The sequence below is a fragment of the Microcaecilia unicolor genome, chromosome 4 (assembly GCF_901765095.1).
Source record: "Microcaecilia unicolor chromosome 4, aMicUni1.1, whole genome shotgun sequence".
Classification (NCBI taxonomy): domain Eukaryota; kingdom Metazoa; phylum Chordata; class Amphibia; order Gymnophiona; family Siphonopidae; genus Microcaecilia; species Microcaecilia unicolor.
Window position 1 is genome coordinate 23,464,632 of NC_044034.1, and position 24,191 is coordinate 23,488,822.

Sequence of the window (24,191 nt, forward strand, 5' to 3'; positions counted from 1 at the left end):
AATAAAACATGGAAAAGAAAAGAAGATGATACCTTTTTTATTGGACATAATACATTTCTTGATTAGCTTTCGAAGGTTGCCCTTCTTCGTCAGATCGGAAATAAGCAAATGTTGGTAGATGACAGTATATATAAGTGAAACATCAAAGCATTTCAGTGACAGACTGACAGGGTGAGGGTGGGGTGGGTTAGGTGAGGGACAGGGAGATATGGATGGTGATAAGAGGGTGACAAAGCAGTAGAATTTTATGGCTTATAATGGGCTGGAAAACCCAGATCTCTGTTAAGTCCTGTCTGGTGGGTGTCAAAATATTTGATCATTCTGACTTCAAAGGTCTTACGTTCCTGTATTGTTTTAAAGTTCCCTTTCAGGATTCTCACCTTGAAATCACTGGTACAGTGTTCTGGTTTTGTAAAGTGCTGCCCCACAGGCGTGACATCTTTATCGGTACTAGCATTTTTCATATGGTGTCTATGTAAATTAAATCTCTTCTTTAGCATCTGACTGGTTTCTCCAATGTAGTAGCCTTCGTTGCATTTTTCATGTTTTATTTTGTTTTATTTCTATTGATTACCTTTAAGCGTATTCTGTAAAGCGGTGCAAATCCAAATGCGTGGATCAGAAAATGGGCATGGCCGTTCACGAAAATTACGCACACTGTTACAGAATAAGCCCGATCCGCGCCTAAATAAGATGTGGAAATTTACACCAGGTTTTAATTGGTGTAAATGGCTGCACCTAAGTTTTAGTCATGGGGTCGGCTGCTACGCGTATTCTGTAAACCACACCTAACGATAGGTTAGGTTTATAGAATAGGATGAAGCATGTTTTTTTCAGCACCAGTCTTGCTGCTGTGGCCTAGTGGTTAGAGCACCAGTCTTACAAACCAGAAGTGGCCGGTTCAAATCCCACTGCTGCTCCTTGTGATCTTGGGCAAGTCACTTAACCCCCCATTGCCTCAGGTACAAACTTAGATTGTGAGCCCTCCTGGGACAGAGAAATATCCAGAGTACCTGAATGTAACTCACCTTGAGCTACTACTGAAAAAGGTGTGAGCAAAATCCAAATAAATCATTTGAGATTCTGTTGCTACTATCTGAGATTTTACATGGAATGTTGATATTATCTGAGATTCTACATGGAATGTTGCTACTATTTGAAATTCTGTTGCTACTATTTGACATTCTACATGGAATGTTGCTATAGTGGAAGAGTGGCCTAGTGGTTAGAGCACTGGTCTTGCTAATCCTGAGGTGGCTGGTTCAAATCCCACTGCTGCTCCTTGTGATCTTGGAGGTTTTAGCTATTACAGCTGCATTAAATAAGAAAATGTTTCTTTTCCCCCTTCTGTGCTGGTCGCTTAACGTAAAACTGGGAGCACATTTATTTCAAAGTTAATGAGTGCCACCTTGTGGCCACTTGAAGCAGTTTGGCTACGATAGTCACAAGGATATGAAAATAAGTTTTTAAATATTCTGAGGGCAATTTCTGTAAAGACATCTATCTGAGCTATTTTCTGTAAAGCAATGTTTCCCCAAGTCCAGTCCTGAAGTACCCCTTGCAAGTCACAATGAATATGTACTAAGGGGAAAGGGAAAAACATATATATGCACCCTCCCTTATCTAGAAATCAACAAAAAAATCAATCTTCCAAATGTATTACAAATAACTTAAAATGAATGTTTAGAGAGAGCGCAATATGGCATCAGACATAACCAATGAAAACTGCTCTGCCTTCCAGTATGGGCCAGGTATGGGCGAGGGGGAGGGATTGGGGGCCAGGTCTGACAGGGGGTGAATATGCAACATACGCACCTAGTATAAATATGCCACTGGTGTACACAGAAGCCTAATGCTACTACATAAGTACTGCCATACTGGGAAAGACCAAAGGTCCATCGAGCCCAGCATCCTGTTTCCAACAGTGGCCAATCCAGATTACAAATACCTGGCAAGATCCCAAAAAGTACAAAACATTTTATACTGCTTAGCCCAGAAATAGTGGGTTTTCCCCAAGTCCATTTAATAACGGTCTATGGACTTTTCCTTTAGGAAGCCGTCCAAACCTTTTTTAAACTCCGCTAAGCTAACCGCCTTTACCACATTCTCTGGCAACGAATTCCAGAGTTTAATTACACGTTGAGTGAAGAAACATTTTCTCCGATTCGTTTTAAATTTACTACATTGTAGCTTCATCGTATGTCCCCTAGTCCTAGTATTTTTGGAAAGCGTGAACAGACGCTTCACATCTACCCGTTCCACTCCACTCATTATTTTATAGACCTCTATCATATCTCCCCTCAGCCGCCTTTTCTCCAAGCTGAAGAGCCCTAGCCGCTTTAGCCTTTCCTCATAGGGAAGTCGTCCCGCCCCCTTTATCATTTTCGTCGCCCATCTCTGCACCTTTTCTAATTCCACTATATCTTTTTTAAGATGCAGCAACCAGAATTGAACACAGTATTCGAGGTGCGGTCACACCATGGAGCGATACAAAGGCATTATAACATCCTCATTTTTGTTTTCCATTCCTTTCCTAATAATACCTAACATTCTATTTGCTTTCTTAGCCGCAGCAGCACTGATACTAGTCTGATCATTTATGCAAATTCTTGGCACTGTTTTTATAGAATGATATTTTACCAATGAGAGTGGAGAAGGCAATAGGCAGCTATTTTCTGGAAAATACTAATTGTCCAGATGTGGGTCTGGTTGGGTTTCCGCTCAGCCCAGGGCACTGAATCAGTTGTAGTAGTCATGATGAGTCGTGTCTATTTTTTATTTCGATAGTTTTATTTGTACGTTAGATCGTGGTTGAAATCATTTTTATCAGCCAGGGAGTGGAAAGTAGCTGTGAATGAGGAGGTTTGCCCTGAACTCAGTCTAACTACTACCACCCCCTGGTTAAATTTATCCAGAAAATCTGTTAACTGATTTTGAGTCACAGGCCATTGTGTACGTTTCTGGTATATTTAAAAAAAACATTTGTAAGGAAAGAGGTAGGTTTCCTGTTGCTTCATATGCAGAAACTCCTGCAGTCTCAGGGCTCTTAGAGGGATTTATTTTACTTATTGGGATTTATTAACTGCCTTTATGAAGAGATTCACCCAAGGCGGTGCACAGCATAAAACTTACAATTTTGTTAACAGCATAACAATAGTAAAATAACCAAGAATAAACATAAATACAATCAACGAGGTAAACTTGAAAGCAGTAAATTGAAACCTAATAACAGAACTACCATGAAACAGAATCAACAATATACACATTTAACAGCACTAGAATTCAAATGTGGAGAGTGATAATGAAGTACATAAGTACAAAAGTAATGCCACACTGGGAAAAGACCAAGGGTCCTTCGAGCCCAGCATCCTGTCCACGACAGCGGCCAATCCAGGCCAAGGGCACCTGGCAAGCTTCCCAAACGTACAAACATTCTATACATGTTATTCCTGGAATTGTGGATTTTTCCCAAGTCCATTTAGTAGTGGTTTATGGACTTGTCCTTTAGGAAACCGTCTAACCCCTTTTTAAACTCTGCCAAGCTAACCGCCTTCACCACATTCTCCGGCAACAAATTCCAGAGTTTAATTACGCAGGCTAAACAAATACTTCTGTACTGTGTTCACAGAAAAAAATCCTGGAGAAGGACCACGATCAGCTGGTAAAGGTACATATAAGAATGGAGTGGATATCACACCATTCACAGAAGAATGTTTATGAACCACTTGAAAAATTGAAGGTGGACAAAGCCATGGGACTGGATGGGATCCATCCCAGGATATTGAGGGAGCTTAGAGAGATTCTGGCGGGTCCTCTTAAAGATTTGTTTAATAAATCCTTGGAGACGGGGGAGGTTCCGAGGGATTGGAGAAGAGATGTGTCCCTCCTCACAAACGTGGTGACAGAGACGAAGTGGGAAACTACAGGCCGGAAAGCCTCACTTCGGTTATTGGAAAAGTAATGGAAGCGTTGCTTAAAGAAAGGATAGTGAATTTCCTGGAATCCATTGAGTTACACGATCCGAGGCAACATGGTAAATTTGTGCCAAACGAATTTGATTGAATTCTTTGAGTGACCAGAGAACTGGATCAAGGACGTGCACTAGATGTAATCTACTTGGATTTCAGCAAGGCGTTTGACACGGTCCCTCATAGAAGGCTCTTAAATAAACTTGAAAGGCTGAAGTTAGGACCCAAAGTGGTGACCTGATTTAGAAACTGGTTGACAGACAGATGCCAGAGGGTGGTGGTCAATGGAATTCACTCAGAGGAAGGAAAAATGCTGGGTACAATTCTGTTCAATATATTTGTGAGTGACATTGCCGAAGGATTAAAAGGTAAGGTTTGCAATTTTGCAGATTATACCAAAATTTGTTACAGAGTGGACACCCTGGAGGGAGTGGAAAACAGAAAAGGGGATCTGCAAACGTTAGAAGAATGGTCTAACATTTGGCAATTAAAATTTAATGCAAAAAAAAAGTGCAAAGTGATGCATTTGGGGAGTAGAAACCCAAGGGAGCTGTAAGTCCTAGGAGATGAAAGGCTGATATGCACAGATAGGAAGAGGGGCCTTGGGGTGTTGGTGTCCGAGGATCTGAAGGTGAAGAAACAATGTGACAAGGTGATGGCCGTGGCCAGAAGGATGCTAGGCTGCATAGAGAGGGGTATAACCAGTAGAAGAAAGGAGGTGTTGATGCCCCTGTACAAGTCGTTGGTGAGGCCCCTCTTGGAGTGTTGTGCTCAGTTTTGGAGGCCGTATCTTGCTAAGGATATAAAAAGACTAGAAGCGGTCCAGAGGAAGGTGACGAAAATGATAAAGGGGCCTGCACCATAAGACGTATGAGAAAAGACTGGAAGACCTGAATATGTTTAGCCTGGAGAAAAGAAGGGACAGGCATTAATATAGAAACAAATCTCTTCCAGAGAAGGGGAAATGGTAAAACTAGGGGACATGAGCTGAGGTTGCGGGGTGGTAGACTTAGGAGTAATGTCAGGAAATTCTTTTTCATGGAGAGGGTGGTCGAAGCCTGCAATGCCCTCCCGAGGGAGGTGGTAGAGACAAAAACAGTGACGGAATTAAAAAAAGGCATGGGATGAACACAGAGGATTCCATTTTAGAAAATACATAGTAACATAGTAGATGACAGCAGAAAAAGACTGCACGGTCCATCCAGTCTGCCCAACAAGATAAACTCACATGTGCTACTTTTTGTGTATACCTTACCTTGATTTGTACCTGTCCTTTTCAGGGCACAGACCCTATAAGTCTGCCCAGCACTATCCCCGCCTCCCAACCACCAGCCCCGCCTCCCACCACCGGTTCTGGCACAGACCGTATAAGTCTGCCCAGCACTATCCCCGCCTCCCAACCACTAGCCCCGCCTCCCACCACCGGTTCTGGCACAGACCATATAAGTGCCCAGCACTATCCCCACCTCCCAACCACCAGCCCCGCCTCCCACCACCAGCTCTGGCACAGACCGTATAAGTCTGCCTAGCACTATCCCCGCCTCCCAACCACCAACTCATATGTGCTACTTTTTGTGTATACCTTACCTTGATTTGTACCTGTCCTTTTCAGGGAACAGACTGTAGAAGTCTTGCCCAGAACTAGCCCCACCACCCAAACACCAGCCCCACCTCCCAATCTCGGCTAAGCTTCTGAGGATCCATTATCAAGAGATGAACCACAGATACTGTATAAGGCTGGGAACAAGAAGCAGAAATATAGACATGTATCTTAGTATCTATCAGAGGTAACATAGTAACATACATAGTAGATGACGGCAGAAAAAGACCTGCACGGTCCATCCACTCTGCCCAACAAGATAAACTCATATGTGTTACTTCTTGTGTATACCTTACCTTGATTTTTATCTGCCATTTTCAGGACACAGACCGTAGAAGTCTTGCCCAGAACTAGCCCCACCACCCAAACACCAGCCCCACCTCCCAATCTCAGCTAAGTTTCTGAGGATCCATTCCTTTTTTTAGAAAATAGATGGTAGAAAACAAAAATAAATTAAAAAACAAACCTTAAATGGCTGCAGGGGTTGCCTGTGTGAGTGACATTTGCAAGGCTACTCTGGCTGTGAAACATAGAAACATGACGGCAGGTAAGGGCCGAATGGCCCATCCTCAGTAACCAGTAACTCACTCCTCCTTTTCCTAAAAGATCCCACATGCCTGTCCCACGCCTTCTTACACTCACAGTCTTCATCTCCACGACCTCCATCAGGAGGCCATTCCACGCATGAACCACCCTTTCTGTGATAGAATATTTCCTCAGATTCGTCCTAAGTCTATTTCCTCTTAACTTCATCCTATGCCCTCTCATTCCAGAGGTTTCCATCATTTGAAAAAGGCTCACCTCCTGTATATTAACACCACTGAGGTATTTAAATGTCTCTATCATACCCCCTCTCTCCTAGCATATACATGTTGAGCTCAGTTCATGGGTCTGTCCCTATATGTTTTATGACTGAGACTGATGACCAGTTTTGTAGCCGCCCTCTGGACCGACTCCATCCTGTTTATATCTTTCCGTAAGTGCGGTCTCCAGAATCGCACACAGTATTCTAAATGGGGTCTCACCAGAGACTTGTACAAGAGCACTATCACCTCTTGTTTTCTGCTGGTCATCCTTCTCCTTATGCACCCGAGCATCCTTCTGGCTTTGACTGTCATGTATTCTACCTTTTTGGCCACCTTAAGGTCATCACACAATCACCCCCAAGTCAAGCTCTTCTTTTGTACACAGAAGCTCTTCACCCCCTAAACTATACCGTTCCCTTGGGTTTTTGTGACCCAAGTGCTTTTCTTAGCATTAAATCTTAGCTGCCAATTTTTGGACCATTCTTCAAGCTTCACCAGATCCTTCCTCATGCTATCCACACCCTCTGGGGTGTCCACCCTATTACAGAGTTTGGTATCATCCACAAAGAGACAAAGAGGGGCATAATCGAATGGTGCCGGCGAAATAGCTGGCTGGCCATCTTCGGGGCTGGTGCCACAAGTGGGCGGAGCCAACCGTATTTTCGAAAAAGATGGCCGGCCAACTGGCCGGCCATCTTTTTCTTTGCTAATACGGTTGGGCCCGGCCAAATTTCAGATTTCGCCGGGTTTGAGATGGCCGGCATTGGATTTCGGCCATAATAGAAAATAATGCCAGTCATCTCAAACCCAGTGAAATCCAAGGCATTTGGTCATGGGAGGAGCCAGCATTTGTGGTGCTCTGGTCCCCCTCACATGCCAGGACACCAACCGGACACCCTAGGGGGCATTTTTAAAAATTAAAAAAACAAAACAAAACATTAACATAGCTCCCAAGTGCATAGCTGCCGTACCTTGTGTGCTGAGCCCCCCAAATCCCACCCCAAAACCCACTTCCCACAACTCTACACCATTACCATAGCCCTTATGGGTGAAGGGGGGCACCTACATGTGGGTACAGTGGGTTTTGGGTGGGTTTTGGAGGGCTCCCATTTACCACCACAAGTGTAACAGGTGGGGGGAGGATGGGCCTGGGTCCACCTGTCTGAAGTGCACTGCACCCACTAAAAACTGCTCCAGGGACCTGCAAACTGCTGTCATGGAGCTGGGTATGACATTTGAGGCTGGCATACAGGCTGGCAAAAAAATGTTTAAAAATTTTTTGGGGGGGTTGGGAGGGGGTTGGTAACCACTGGGGGAGTAAGGGGAGGTCATCCCCGAATTCCCTCCGGTGGTCTTTTGGTCAGTTAGGGCACCTTTTTGAAGCTTGGTCATGAAAAAAAGGGACCAAGTACAGCCAGCAAAATGCTTGTCATGCCTGGCTTTTTTTTCCCATTATCAGGCGAAGCTGGCCATCTCTTGAGCAAGCCCAAGTCCCACCCCGTCCCGCCTTCACTACCCTACCGACACGCCCCCTTGATGTTTCGCCGGCTCCGCGACAGAAAGCAGTTGAACCCGGCCAAAATCGGCTTTCGATAATACCGATTTGGCCGGGTTCAGGAGATCGCCAGCCATCTCCCGATTTGTGTCGGAAGATGGCCAGGGATCTCTTTCGAAAATGAGCTGGATACCTTATCAGACAGCCCTTCTGTAATATCACTCACAAAGATGTTAAAAAGAGCCGGCCCAAGGACCGATCCCTGTGGTACAACACTGAAAACATCCCTATCCTCAGAGCAAACTCCATTTACCACTGCCCTCCGTCTCCTCCCTTTTAACCATTTTCTAACCCAGTCAGTCACTTTAGGTCCCATACTAAGCGCATTCAGTTTGCTTATCAGTCACCTGTGCGGAACCGTGCCAAAGGCTTTTGCTAAAAGTACGCCACATCCAGCGCCCCTCCCCCATCCAACTGTTCGGTCACCCAGTCAAAGAAGTGAATCAGATTCGTCTGACAAAATCTGCCTCTAGTGAAACCATGCTGCCTCAGGTCCTGCAGTCCATTCGATTTGAGGAACCTCACAATCCTCCGCTTTAGGAGCGTTTCCATTAGTTTACTCACCATTGAGGTCAGACTGACTGGTCTGTAATTCACAACCTCCTCGTTGATTCCGTTCTTTTGCAGGCTGCACAAATTGCTGCAGGGGGTGGATGTGAGTGACGCTTGGACAGCTACTCCGGCTGTGAAGAACTCAGGGCTAGATGCACTAAGGACCTCGGAAGAGCCCTTCCCTTACCGATTCCATAGCAAATCGGTAGGGAACGGCCATTTATCAAGGAAATGGAATGCAAATGAGCTGCTCGTTGTAGCTCACTTGCATTCTCCCTCGAAAGCCAGTCAGCCGGTCGAGCATGCGCAGAGCAGCCAAGCGTTATGCTGGCTGCTCTGCGCATGCCAAATACGTCCAAAAATGATGTCCCTGATGATGTCTGCCTTTTCCGCTTTGCCTGTGGCCGTCCCTGCGCCTCTCTGTGCCGCCCGGGAAAGGAAGACGCCGCGCCGCTCACCCTGCTGCAGGAAGGCTCCGATGCTGCTCGGGTTCCTCCCTTCCGTGATCCTAGCAGGAGAGCGCAGTTGAGGACGTCTATCGTCCACGTCTTTGACACCTGTCCATCTTCCACCCCTAGGTCTCTCAGCCAATCACACCGCATTTAGCTCAGCTAACCGCGCTGTGATTGGCTGAGAGACCTCCAGTTCTCTCTCAGCTGAGCTAAATGGGATCACGCAGTGAAGGATGTCCAAAAAGGATGTCTTTTTTGGAGTGGGGGTCCTACGAGTGAAGGATGTCCAAAAAGGACGTCTTTTTAGAGGGTTTTTTTTTTTTTTTTAGTGAAGGGCGTCCAAAAAGGACGTCCCTGACGACATTTTTTTCTTCCGATTCTTTCCTTTGCCCCAACGAGAGGTGTAGACCTCCTGTTAGGTTTTCCACGGTAAGGGGATCGGAAAACAGTAGTGCAGCTCATTATAATAGCCTTTGGATCATTTGCATTCCGTTTTTGTTAGCTGCTACCATGACAGGAAAATGTCCTTTTGTGCATGTCCCTGTTTACTACTTGCACGTTAAACTGGTTAGAACCAGTTTAAAACCCATGTTGCTGGCTCATTAACTTTAGTGCATCTAGCCCCAAGGCTGGTGCTAGGCAGACTTTGTAGGTCTGTGTCTGTGTCTGGAAAGGGATTCAATAGCAACTTCAATAGCTGGAACCAAAGACAGTGTTGGGTAGACTTTTATGGTCTGGGTCCAGCAAATGACAAGACGGATTTGGATAGTGAGCTTTGACGGCAAGTCCAGTAGGTGGAATATAAGGACAGAGCTGGGCGGACCTCTAAGGTCTACGTCCCAGAAACGCCAAAGAAAGCTTTGTGATAAAGAATATAATATCACATCCATTCTTGATTTAATCATGAATTGATAATGGGTGTGACTGGTTTGCAAACTGGATGGGACCATTCAGGACTTTATCTGCTGTCACTTACTATGTACATTACTATGTTGTACTTCTTTATAAGTACAGTAACTAGTTACTTTTACTTAAGACTTGATCGGCCTACCAACTAGAAACACATCCGAATCAACACGAACGTACCTAAATCTTAACTACCTAAGCTGCAAAGGACTCAAATACAAATCAACTTACACATCCAGTTTTTCCTAAATTGTATTGTATTGCAACATTTATAACCCGCGCTTTCCCACTTGTTAGCAGGCTCAATGTGGCTTACGTGGAGGGGCATAATCGAACGCGAACGCCTATGTGTAAGAACGTCCATCTCCGAGAATGGGCCCATGAAGGGGCGGGCCGAACTGTATTTTCGAAAAAAAATGGACGTCTATCTTTTTTTGCGAAAATACGGTTTGTGCCAGGCAAATGCATTGGATTTGGTCGTTTTTTGAGCTGGGCGTTTTCGTTTTTTAGCGATAATCGAAACCGAAGCGGGCCAGCTCAAAAATGACCAAATCCAAGGCATTTGTTCGTGGGAGGGGCCAGGATTCATATTGCACTGGTCCCCCTCACATGCCAGGACACCAACCGGGCACCCTAGGAGGCACTTTTACAAAAACAAAAAACAAAAAAAAAAAGTAAAAGAGCTCCCAGGTGCATAGCATCCTTCCCTTGTGTGTTGAGCCCCTCAAATCCCCCCCCCCAAACCCACTGCCCACAAGTCTACACTATTACCATAGCCCTAAGGTGTGAAGGGGGTCACCTACATGTGGGTACAGTGGGTTTTTTTTTTTGGGGGGGGGGGGTTGGAGGAGTCAGCATTAAGCAGCACAAGTGTAACAGGTAGGGGGGGATGGGCCTGGGTCCACCTGTCTGAAGTCCACTGCACCCCCTAACAACTGCTCCAGGGACCTGCATACTGCTGCCAGGGAGCTGGGTATGACATTTGAGGGTGAAAATAAAAAGTTGTGAAACATCATTTTTTGTGGTGGGAGGGGGTTAGTGACCACTGGGGGAGTCAGGGGAGGTCATCCCTGATTCCCTCCGGTGGTCATCTGGTCATTTAGGGCACTTTTTGGGGCCTTATTCGTGAAAAAACAGGGTCCAGGAAAAGTGCCCTAAATTCTAGCTACCAACGCATACTTTTTTTCCATTATCGGTGAAATGCGCCCATCTCTGTTCGGGCGATAACCACGCCCCAGTTCCGCCTTCGCCACAACTCTGACACGCCCCCATCAACTTTGTCCGCATCCGCAACGGAGTGCAGTTGAAAACGTCCAAAATCGGATTTAGATTATACCGATTTATTCGTTTTTGGGAGATAAACGTCTATCTCCCGATTTGGGTCGCAATATAGGCATTTTTCTCTTTCGATTATAAGCAGGATAATATAACAGATTTACAAGATAACACAAAATGGATAAAACATCTAAATATAGTATATAAAGAGGAGGACAATAAAAAGGATAAGGGAGGAAGGTATTTATATTTACATTTATACCCCGTGCTTTCCCACTCATGGCAGGCTCAAAGTGGTTTACATATTATATACAGTTACTTATTTGTACCTGGGGCAATGGAGGGTTAAGTGACTTGCCCAGAGTCACAAGGAGCTGCCTGTGCCTGAAGTGGGAATTGAACCCAGTTCCCCAGGACCGAAGGCCACCACTCTAACCACTAGGCCACTCAATGTGGCTGCGCAGGCTTCTGTTTCTGTGAGTCTAGTACATGCAGGACATGAGACTCACAGAAACAGAAGCCTGCGCAGCCACGTTGCTGATCTGCAAGGGCAGGCTTCTACATGGAATGTTGCTAGTGGAATAGCAACATTAACATTCCATGTAGAATCTCCAATAGTAGCAACATTCCATGTTGTTGTTACATTTGTACCCCGCGCTTTCCCACTCATGGCAGGCTCAATGCGGCTTACATATTGTATACAGGTACTTATTTGTACCTGGGGCAATGGAGGGTTAAGTAACTTGCCCAGAGTCACAAGGAGATGCCTGTGCCTGAAGTGGGAATTGAACCCAGTTCCCCAGGACCAAAGTCCAGCACTCTAACCACTAGGCAACTCCTAGTGGTTAGAGTGGGAAGAGGGTGTAAATTGGGGTAATGTGTTGTAAATAAGGAAGAATGTATAATAATGGTTCAAAGAGGGATGAATTCAAACAGATTAAAAGCATATTTTAAGTTCTGTCAAGTAGTCAGATCCAGGTATCGCAGATGGATTTCTAATTTAAGTCAAGTCATATGTGTAGGCTTGCTTGAAAAGGTGAGTTTTCAACAGCTTCCGGAAGGGTAAATGGTTATTGACTATTCAAATCGATCTTGGTAAGGCGTTCCTGAGCTTGCTGCCTATAACGGAGAAATTGGATGCATAATATGTTTTGTACTTGATTCCTTTACAGTTGGGAAGATGTACGTTTAGATAATTTCGAGATGATCTAGTGGGATTCCTGCTAGGAAGGTCAATCAGATTGTACATGTAGGCTGGGGATTCTTCGTAGATAATCTTATGAATCATCGTGTGGACTACACAAGCACACAACTGTGGAACGCATTACCAAAAGCCTTGAAAACTACGAACTACCACCTAAACTTCCGGAAAACACTAAAAACTAACCTGTTTAAAAAGGCATACCCTACCGATCCAACATAAATGCCTGATCTTTGCAACACAACAAAACTAAAGAACGTAATGGACATAACACAACTCTTCCGTTGTACGATTCCATGTGGCTGTGCCACACGAACTTTATCTTACCATAACATCACTTTGTATTTGTTTACACCGGAGTCTGCAAAGGCCTCTCCGGTACTATGTAAGTCACATTGAGCCTACAAATAGGTGGGAAAATGTGGGATAGAAATGTAACAAATAAATAAATAAATTACTATACAACACCGGATCAGATGCTTCAGCGGATAGCATGGCCGCACCTGTGCCATCTCCCAAAGCAATTGATGATGAACAATTTTAAAACGTTTACACTCAAGAAATGGGAAGAGTGCAGTCAGAATAAGGCTGCTCATGACTCTGCTCCTGTTCATTTCTGGGAAATGGGTAAGGAGGTGATTAAGGGAGAGATAATAACGTTATCGTCATACACAGTTGAATCATTGTATCTTGTCACTCCATGCCCAGCTCCTCCAAGCCCATCATGCCTTGACGTGTAATCTGACTCAGGACAATAAGGAGCAACATTTTTGACTCTAACGTAGCCTTGATAGTTTAATATATCAGTGTGCTCAGAATAGTTTATGATATGGCCACCACTCCCTCTTCAATATGGAAATCATACGCGCACTTGTTTGACCCGCTTGGTCCGAGCAGAGACTGGCCCCTGTTTCATCCCCCTGCTTAGAGATCCAACATGGAGGAATCTCACGGATAATAAATTAATCAGATGCTAAAAAACTTTTATAAAACTTTGTATGCGGCTCAGTCTACCTCAGATCATGCAGAGCCCTCTTTCTTAGCTGGATTAACGCTACCCAGTGGCGTAGCCATGGGTGGGCTTGGGTGGGCCAGGGCCCACCCATTTGTGGCTCAGGCCCACCCAACAGTAGCACATGTTTAGTGGTAACTGGTGGGAATCCCAAGCTCCGCCAGCTGAAGATTTTCCCCTGATGGTAACGAAAACGCTACTCTCCACGACACCGGCACCTGCACACGCTCAGTTTTCAGTGCATGCCTGCTGCCAAGATGGAAACTTGGTGCCCACCCAATTCTTGCCTAGGCCCACCTAAAATCTGTTGTCTGGCTATGCCCCTGACGCTACCATAGGTGTCTGAAGTGGATTTGGAGCTCCTGAACGTCCTGTTATATCTGGGTGAGCTGCAAAATGTTTTCAGAAGTTCAGCCCCCTTAAAAACTCGGGGTCCAGATGGCCTGCCATCGTCACTGTAAGCAAAGTGCCTGCAAATCTATCTTCTATCATATTCATTGTGGATATCCTGAAAACCTGATGGGACTAGATGGGCCTCAAGGACTGGGTTGAGAAGCACTGCACTAAGAGCCAAATGTTCAACCATAAATGAACGTTTTCTGTCCAGATTTAAAAGTGGTGAAATTGGATTTGGATCTCCAACAGAGAGGAATAGGCTTTCAGAGGGTAGTGGCTACATAGCTGAAAACACTGTGTGACTAGGGTTGTCATCTGGATCCAGATTTGTCTGACAGAGCTATTCCGGGCCTGAATTTACCCCCAATGCGTGTAGGAACTTGTGATTCTAATTTCCCCATTGCATTCCTTAAGAAAAGCAAAACTACAAGTCCCTGCATGCAATGTCTGAGAACAATTTTCAAAGCGGAGGAGTGGCCTAGTGGTTAGGGTGGTGGACTTTGATCCTGGGGAACTGAGGCACTGAGTTGGATTCCCACTTCAGGCACAGGCAGCTCCTTGTGACTCTGGGCAAGTCACTTAACCCTCCATTGCCGCATTGAGCCTGCCATGAGTGGGAAAGCGCAGGGTACAAATGTAACAAAACAAAGCCTTGTCCATGGCTAAACAATTGCTGGAAGTATGCAGGGAATCCACATCATACACACTTACATGGGAAAAGGCGACATTCCTGTGGGTGTGTTTAGTTAGGAGAAGAAAGTGGTTTATATGCATTTGGTTTTCACTTACTTGTACATCTGTTATTTTGCCCCACTCAATCACTAACACAGTTAGCAGGGTATGAAGACTCTTTGAGCTTTTGTATAAAGCACCTTCATAGTTTGCACCTACTTGAGCTATTTGAAAATTCCACCCCCCCCCCTTTGTATTTTGAAAAGTGTAACACAAAAGACCAGAATGCCAGCTCAGTACATAAGCACATAAGCACCGCCATACTGGGAAAAGATCAAGGGTCCATCAAGCCCAGCATCCTGTCTCCGACAGCGGCCAATCCAGGCTCCACATCTGTCCGCTCTACTCCGCTCATTATCTTGTAGACTTCTATCATATCACCCCTCAGCAGCCTTTTCTCCAAGCTGAGGAGCCCTAACTAACCTTCTTAGCCTTTCCTCATAGGGAAGTCGTTCCATCCCTTTTATCATTTTTGTCGCAATATGGAGGACCTGGGTTCAGTTCCCAGCTCAGATCTTCCTCAGTTTGATCAAGGACCATTACCACAATTCCAAGGTGATCAGTACAACCTTATATCTGGACAATAAACAGTTGTACAGATCACCTTGGAAATTGTGTTTGGCGTCTTCCACTCCAGTGTTCCGTTGTCATATTCCTGTGGAAGACCTATTGTTCTCCTGTTTTGTTCCAAGGACCATTAACTCCATAACTTGTATTAAGTGAGTCGGGGGTGGGTATTTATTGTATCCCACATTTCCCCACCTATTTGCAGGCTCAATGTGGCTTACATTATGCCGTAATGGCGATCACCATTTCCGGAACTGAGAAATACAAAGTGGTATTGCATTAAAGTTCGTAGAAGATAGAGTAAAGTGAGTTAGACAGTCAAATATAGAAAATTCATTTCCAGCATGGGAAATGGAGTGGTAGTGCACAACGCGTAGTGCGTGTTCGAGTAAATGAGGTAGTCAGGTGTAGGGAGTTCAGCTTTGTTTAGTTTTATTAGAGTTTTGTTGTTTAGTATTTAGGATGGATCATTGTGGTATGCCTTTTCGAACAAGCTGGTTTTCAGTAGTTTTCGGAAGGTTGTTTGGTCATGTATTCTTTTTATGACCCTTGGTAGTGCGTTCCATAGTTGGGTGCTTATGTAGGAGAAGCTTGATGCATATCTATCCCCCCTTCAATCCGTTCAGAACGCTGCTGCACGTCTTATATTCCGCCAGAACCGATATACTCACATCACCCCTCTCCTCAAGTCTCTTCACTGGCTTCCGATCAGATACCGCATACAATTCAAACTTCTCCTCCTTACCTACAAATGCACCCGGTCTGCGGCTCCTCACTACCTTTCTACCCTCATCTCCCCCTATGTCCCCGCCCGTAACCTCCGCTCACAGGACAAATCCCTCCTTTCAGTTCCCTTCTCCACCACTGCCAACTCCAGGCTCCGCTCATTCTGCCTTGCCTCACCCTTTGCCTGGAACAATCTTCCTCAACCCCTACGCCAAGCTCCCTCCCTACCCATTTTCAAATCTCTGCTTAAAACTCACCTCTTCAATGCTGCGTTCGGCACCTAACCTTTCGTGAAATATAATATTCCCTATCAGACGGACTCCACACTTGTCTTTAGATTGTACACCTGTCTTTTAGATTGTAAGCTCCTTGAGCAGGGACTGTCCTTCCATGTTAAATTGTACAGCGCTGCATAACCCTAGTAGCGCTTTAGAAATGTTAAGTAGTAGTAGTAGTAGTAATAAGTTGATTTATATTTGAGTCCTTTGCAACTGGGCTAATGGAGATTCAAGAATGTGCGTGCTGACCTTTTTGTGTTCCTGCTTGGTACATCTAGGAGGTCTAACATGTAGATCGAGGCTTCACCGTGAACGATTTTGTGGACTAGGGTGCAGACTTTGAACGCAATACGTTCTTTTAGTGGGAGCCAGTGTAGTTTTTCTCTTAGGGGTTTGGCACTTTCGTATTTTGTTTTTCCAAATATGAGTCTGCCTGCTGTGTTTTGGGCAGTTTGGAGTTTCAAATAGGGAGAAAGGCTCATGGTGTCAGATCTCAGTCTGGTTCTGGACTGAGCTGAAATCCCAAAGGAACAGAAGGAAACTGCTGGATCCATAAAAGAAAACCTGTAATATGCATGCACTTTGGATGCTTATCTGTAGTTCCATCATCCCCCAGCAGGGGGCCTCTCATTACGTGCATCCCTCCTCAAAACTAGTAATAAAAAATTAAGTGGAACATGAAAAGGTTTCAGCTTTACTATATTTTGTGATATTCTTTTGAATAAAGGCCCAATGTATTCAACATCATTTTTCCTGAATATTTATTGGGCTGATTTGGGTTATTTATTTATATTTCCAAAGCACTTAGAACAAACATGGTTTGAAAAAGAAATACAGATTCTATAGCACAACATTAATCGCCATAATACAATCAATGAAAGATATTATAAAAATCTATGTAATCTAGCCCACCATGAGGAGGGAACCTAAGAATCACATTCAAAGGAAGATGGTAGGTAGCAGTAAGAATTGCAAACATAAGTTGTATTCTCTAAGCAAACTATACATTTACAAGGACATCTAAGTTGAAATTTGGTTCCAATAGCGGTAACTCGATGAAAATAATTTTTTTTCTATCTTGAGTTCATCTCAAGACATCAAGGAAAATTTATATTCTTTCCCCTAAGAGACATCACAAGATCTGAAGTAGAATTTTTTTTTAAATTTGTACCCTGTGCTTTCCCACTCATGGCAGGCTCAATGCAGCTTAGGTACGTATTTGTACCTGGGGCAATGGAGGGTTAAGTGACTTGCCCAGAGACACAAGGAGCTGCCTGTGCCTGGCCCTTGCAGATCATCAATGTGGCCCCGCAGGCTTCTGTTTCTGTGAGTCTGACGTCCTGCACATACGACAGACTCACAGAAACAGAAGCCTGCGCAGCCTTCTACATGGAAGGTTGCTAGTGGAATAGCAACATTCCATGTAGAATCTCCAATAGTAGCAACATTCCATGTAGAATCTCCAATAGCATCTATTTTATTTTTGTTACATTTGTAGCCCGCGCTTTCCCACTCATGGCAGGCTCAATGCGGCTTACATGGGGCAATGGAGGGTTAAGTGACTTGCCCAGAGTCACAAGGAGCTGCCTGTGCCTGAAGTGGGAATCGAACTCAGTTCCTCAGGACCAAAATCCACCACTCTAACCAATAGGCCTTATCAAAGCCTCCTTATCTTGAAGAACCCCCCCCCCCCCCCCCCAATAGTATCTAATCTTCAGACTTCTCCAAAACTGCAGTCAAAGTCAAGCCATCTGAGGAAACTGAAAGATCACGTGCTCCACATGACATCTGCCTTCCCTGAGTAGGTAGGTAATAGATGTTTTGTTATGGTATCAAACTCATCTCAGAATAGTTCAGTCTCCTGTAAAAAAAAAAAAAAGGTAATTCGGGAAAGACATCAATGTTCAAAATCCTCAAATTCAAATTCCAAGAGTACTTGTCAGAATTTTCAATTTTCCTTTGGATAATCTGTTTCTCCTGAGACATTGTATCTTGGTCCAATTTAAATTGAGAAACAGACCCCCAGTTCTTCAATTTATGTGGCCTGATTGGACAATTGAGTCTCAAGCGCCTGAATTTTAGAATTGTTCATAAGGGAAGAATTCATGAACCTGCACAAATATGCAAGGCAGCCAGTGCAGTCCAAATTGAAACCAGGGTAATTTCAGCAGGTCTAACCAGACCAAACAACATTTTTTGTTCCTAAAGGGGGATCATCAATTTAGTAACCTGTAATCTCCATACCAGACCTTCCCTTCAGTTCATCTCGGGTCTTGGACAGCACTCTGACTGGCAGGCTCCACTTCTGGGTACGGCATGGATGAAGACAGACACCACTGTTTGCAACATCACAGGGGAAACACTTCAGGCTCCCCCCCCCCCCCCCCAGATAATGACACTGTCACAGCACAGTCTTTGTACATAAGTGTTGCCATACTGGGACAGACTGAAGGTCCATCAAGTCCAGCATCCTGTTTCCAACAGTGGCCAATCCAGGTTACAAATACCTGGCAAGATCCCCAAACAGTACAATACATTTTATGCTATTTATCCTAGAAATAAGCAGTGGATTTTCCCCAAGTCCATGTTAATAATAGCTTATGGACTTTTCTTTTAGGAAGCTAGCCAAACCTTTTTTTTTTTTAAACCCCGCTAAGCTAACTACTTTTACCACATTCTCTGGCAATGAATTCCAGAGCTTAATTACATGTTGATTGAAGAAATATTTTCTTTGATTTGTTTTAAATGTACTACTGTGCAGCTTTATTGCGTGCCTCCTATTCCTAGTATTTTTGGAAAGAGTAAACAAGCGATTCACCTCTACCCATTCCACTCCACTCATTATTTTATAGACCTCTATCATATCTCCCCTCAGCCGTGTGTGTGTCCTACTTTGATGGCATCTTGGATCTCCTCAGCTGATTGTTCTTTGCCCATGTTTTCATGATAGCAATGCTTATTTTAATGGTGCTTTCCCACTGCAGCTCCTTGTGACTCTGGGCAAGTCACTTAACCCCCCCATTGCCCCGGTACAAAATAAGTACCTGAATATATGAATGTAGTTGCAAAAAAACTCAGAAAGGCGGTATATCAAGACCCATTTCCCTTTCCCTTTCAAGAGAATAATGTCAATCGTCATATGCAGCAGGAACTTCAAAAGTTGCCCACTGTGTCTATAAAAAGGAATATTCCTGCTTCAAAGTTTAAACTCAGCTTGCAGGGGAGGCTGGACTTGCCTGCCTGTCACTGAGTAGGTGTCCCCTCTCTAAACTAAAGGGCCTTGCATTCAGAAGCTCACATTTTCCTTCCAGCAAAGAGGTGGTCACATCTAAGGGATAACTGCACAGCCTGGGGTGCTGCATCTGATGTGACCTACTCAGCCACTTAATAATAATAATAATAAATAGCAGTGCACCCAGAAGCTGGTTAGGTTTGACCCAAAAACCGTCTGAACAAAGGAAGAAGGACAATGCAAATCAAGAGAGGTCTGTGAAGGGAGAAACCAATAACAGAGGCACTGGTAGTACCTAAGGAAACTCTATTCATCTGTTGAGATAAGAGAACAAAGGGGATGACTGGTGTGAAAGGGACCTGCACCTAGGAGAATCACTGCTTTTTACTAGTGCAAAACCATGTGTGCATGTATCTGATATACTCTCCCACGTAAATGCACAATTTTTGTGTCAGGCCTATTTACATAGTGGAGTGGAGGAGGAGTGGCCTAGTGGTTAGAGCGCAGGTCTTGTAATCCAGAGGTGGCCAGTTCAAATCCCACTGCTGCTCCTTGTGATCTTGGGCAAGTCACTTAACCCTCCATTGCCTCAGGTACAAACTTAGATTGTGAACACTCCAGAGACAGAGAAATATCCAGAGTACCTGAATGTAACTCACCTTGAGCTACTACTGAAAAAGGTGTAAGCAAAAAATCTAAATAAATATTTGGTTAGTGCATAGAAAATCAAATCTTTGGCATTAGAAAGCCATGTCTAAGTGTAAGTGCATAGCTCTAATGCCAACATACTGCATCAAACTCTAGGTGAGATAATGGATGTTAGGCTCTATTTCTCCATCCTACAGAGAGGTAGCCAGGATTCAGGGAGGAGTACTTGGGCACTGCAATAGAGGGGGGTCACCAGAGTTTACGTGGGTCAGGAGAGAGAAATTCTGTGAGAAGTCCTTACCCTTCTGGTGGACAACTAGGGCTGAAGGAGGGTACCTGGATGTCATAGTGAAGGGCAGCTGGACTGGAAGTGTCACTGACAGCCTATGTCAAGTACAACCTAGGAAGGAACAAGGAGAATGACAAAGTAACCACAGGAACCAGATGGAAGGCAGAGATAAGATGCTAGTTAGTCTCTGAGGGAAGCCAGTTTCTTGCGACGTCAGACTCCGAACTGGATTCAACAGCTCCTATCAACAACAGCACGGCCACGGAGGCCGAAGATGAACTTTAAACACCTATGGGCGGTTGGCGGGGGTGGTCCCCCGCCAGCTGAAGAAATAGTTTTTAAGGCAGCGGCAGGTGGAAGCGGACCTCGGCTGGCGGGGGTTGGGCCCCCCTCCCCCACCAGCAAAGGTAAGCAACTTCAGCAGGGGAGGGTTGGCGGCCTGAGGGGGTTGGAGAGAGTCGTTGGTGGCGGGGGGGGGGGGGGCTAAAATGTGCCCCCTCCCTCTGGCTCTGGTCCCCCCTACCGCCAGAGTCCAGATACGCCCCTGCTTCAGGCACAGGCAGCTCCTTGTGACTCTGGGCAAGTCACTTAACCCTCCATTGCCCCATGTAAGCCGCATTGAGCCTGCCATGAGTGGGAAAGCACGGGGTACAAATGTAAAAAAAAAAAAAAAAAAAAACTAACATGAAATGAACCTACAAGGAGGTAAGCCTAAAAGCAAAATCAGTTTTTTTTTTTCACTGAAAGGATGGTAGACACCTGGAAGTAGTTGGGACAAAAACAGTGACTGATCAAAGCAAAACACATGACCTTGAGCAGTGTATTCTGCAGGGAGTGGCAGGCACAATCATAAACCAAGGCATAGAAGCGATGTCCTGCACAGAGCAGCATCAGCAATTAGGGATGGAGTTGGACAGCAGGGGCTGAGGGTGGCTCTTTAGACCTCCCCCACCCAACCAAAAAGCTGTTCAGCTGCATCTATTTACCCATCTTAGACCTGCAACTCTACCTAAGTCATTTTTTCATTCAAGGTAATGGCAGACCTAACAGCAGGCTTTTAGCCAAGCCAGATTTGTCCCATGGCACATAGGGAGTTGTAGTCCTGTTCTCCATTGAGAGCTAACCAATAACAAACCAGTCCATAGACTCAGAGTAAAACTAGAACATTTATAGACTGTTCCTTATACTAATGTTTTCTAAGTCTATACTGGAGAACCCCCCCCCCCCCCCCCTTGCCAGTCAGCTTTTCAGAATATCCACAGTGAATAGGCATGAAACAGATGTGCCTACAATGGAGGGAGTGTATACAAATCAATCTCATCCCGACCAGGAGGACTGACTTCACAGTGTTTCCCAAGGGCGGGAACTATAGTTCCCATGAGCCCCTGCGCCGGGGACGGAAGACGTCGGTCTTTTATCTGCACTTCCCGCGGAAGTGTTCTCCCTTTTTGCCTTCGGCCCAACGGAGCAAGATGGCGGTGCAGATCTCCAAGAAGAGGAAGGTGAGCGGTGACGGCGTAGACAATAGCCGTGAGGGCGCACGGTGAGAGCGGAAATGGTGGCGGGAGGGAGGAGCTCGTGGTCTGCCGCGGTTGCCGGCCATGGTGTCAGCGGCCTGGGCTGCGAGCGAGGCCCGGATGGGGAGGGATTCCGCGAGGCCCGGCCGGACTGCGCTCGCTCTCTCCGGGGTGTAAATACAGGGCAGAACGTTCCTGGGGTTTCTTTTCTTAGGGGTCTTGTTGCTGACCCAGAACTCGATTTGAGGTTTCACTGCTTCTAGTGCATAAGATCGATTGCTTCCTTAACCTGATGGCTTTTTGTCCCTCCCTGGACTTAAATCGTACTATAGCAACGATTTACAGTTAAAAGTCTCTTGCTATATATTAAGTAAAAGGTTAGCATCCATTATGTTAATAGTGCCATTAACTGGAATAAAGTAAGAAGGTAACTGGTAGAAGTCACTGCTAGAATTTTGTCAGCATTTCAAGCTTGATCTAAAGGTTTGTATAATAATAATAATTTAAATAAGAAAGCAACAAGTATAGGAGCACATCCAGTATGTGTAATGTCTTTTAATTTGATTGTAATGATTCAGCACTAAAGCCACACTGAGCCCGCAAAAAGGTGGGAAAATGTGGGATACAAATGCAATAAATAAATAGTTTCTATCAGTTGTTAGACATCAGTGTTGCACGTTTTTGAATGGCGTTCAACTTATTTAGAAATACTGTGTGCTGTAGCTGATAGTATTCATTTACTGCTGTAGGTTTTTACTTACAATTTTCTAGAACTGACCAGGGTAAACTCAGTGGTAAGGGAAGTGGCCCTTTGTAGTCTTGGACTAGTTATTTAGGCGGTCTTTTACTAAATGTTAGTGCATGCTATCTGCCACAGGACCCGTTTCATTCCCGTGGGCCCTGCTGCAGATTATATGCACAAATCTTTATTAAAAGACTGCTAATTCTTCATTACTACTACTATTTATCATTTCTGTAGCGCTACTAGACGTATGCAGCGCTGTACACTTGAACATGAAGAGACAGTCCCTCCTCGATAGAGCTTACAATCTAATTAGGACAGACAAGAGATAAGGGAATATTAAAGTGAGGATGATAAAATAAGGGTTCTGAACAAGTGAATAAGGGTTAGGAGTTAAAAGCAGTATCAAAAAGGTGGGCTTTTAGCTTAGATTTGAAGGCGGCCAGAGATGGAGCTTGATGTATTGGCTCAGGAAGTCTATTCTATTCATTTCAAGTCTATTCTGTTTCATTACCTAATATGCAGACTTACCCCCCCCCCCCCCCCCCCCCCCCCCACTCCCTCCAATGGGGTTAGATTGTAAACTCTCTGGGAACAGGAAAATATGGATTGTACCTGAATGTAATTTATCTGCGCAACAATTGAAATGCTGAATCCAAACATCTTCCCTTTTCTGGTTTTATACGCATTAAAAAAAACCCATAAGCATTTATGCTGTACACAGGCTTGGCTAAATTTCTTCATGGCGGTAAATAAATCTTAATAACGTACATAAAGTCTCCTCTTACTCTTTTGTTTCAATAGTTTGTTGCTGATGGCATCTTCAAAGCTGAATTGAATGAGTTCCTGACTCGTGAGCTGGCTGAAGATGGTTACTCCGGAGTTGAAGTCAGAGTTACTCCGACCAGGACTGAAATCATCATCCTTGCCACCAGGTAAATGTCATCTTCTTTCATGCTCCAGCTACCGCTGCAGAAATGCTGTTGTGTTAATTGTTCATGTGTTTACAAACTCAATATATTATGCCCCTCCTTACCTCTCTACCCTCATCTCCCCTTATGTCCCTACCCACAACCTCTGCTCTCAAGACAAATCCCTCCTTTCAGTAACCTTCTCCACTACCGCCAACTCTAGGCTCCGCCCTTTCTGCCTCGCCTCACCCCATGCTTGGAACAAACTCCCTGAGCCCATACGCCAGGCCCCCTCCCTACCCATCTTCAAATCATTGCTCAAAACCCACCTCTTCAATGTTGCTTTCGGCACCTAATCACAACACCTCTACTCAGGAAATCTAGACTACCCAACTTGACATTTCGTCCTTTAGATTGTAAGCTCTTCTGAGCAAGGACCGTCCTTAGTTATTAATTTGTACAGCGCTGCGTAACCCTAGTAGCGCTCTAGAAATGTTTAGTAGTATGTAAATAGGTTTGTAGAAGCTTAGCATTTCACCTCAGTTCTGCATTTTCTTTACTGTGTACTTTAACCCTTGAATTTATATTTAGTAAGTGTCTTTTCAGCTGCAGTATGTTGTGCCCCATGCCAGCTGCCCAAATGTTTCTTGGCGACTTAAGAAGTGTGATTTTCTCTGATCTAGCATCTTTAACTGTAATCCGCTATGAACTAGGTAGTTGGCTTTAGTGGGCTATAAATGTTACATTACATTAGGCCAGTTCATGTTCATACTTTTGCGGACCTGAGTGGAGGAGTGGCCTAGTGGTTAGGGTGGTGGACTTTGGT

At 44.8% G+C, this 24,191-nt stretch overlaps 1 protein-coding gene across 1 annotated transcript in view; it reads left to right on the forward strand.

The window, feature by feature from the left end:
- The first annotated feature begins 21,614 nt into the window (after nt 1-21,614).
- Nucleotides 21,615-24,191, forward strand: part of RPS3 (ribosomal protein S3) — a 28,198-nt gene continuing 25,621 nt past the window's right edge. The window contains exons 1-2 of the mRNA XM_030200037.1: nt 21,615-21,697; nt 23,259-23,389. Coding sequence (XP_030055897.1) covers nt 21,668-21,697; nt 23,259-23,389 — 161 coding nt within the window. The 5' untranslated portion in view covers nt 21,615-21,667. The remainder of the gene's footprint in view (nt 21,698-23,258; nt 23,390-24,191) is intronic.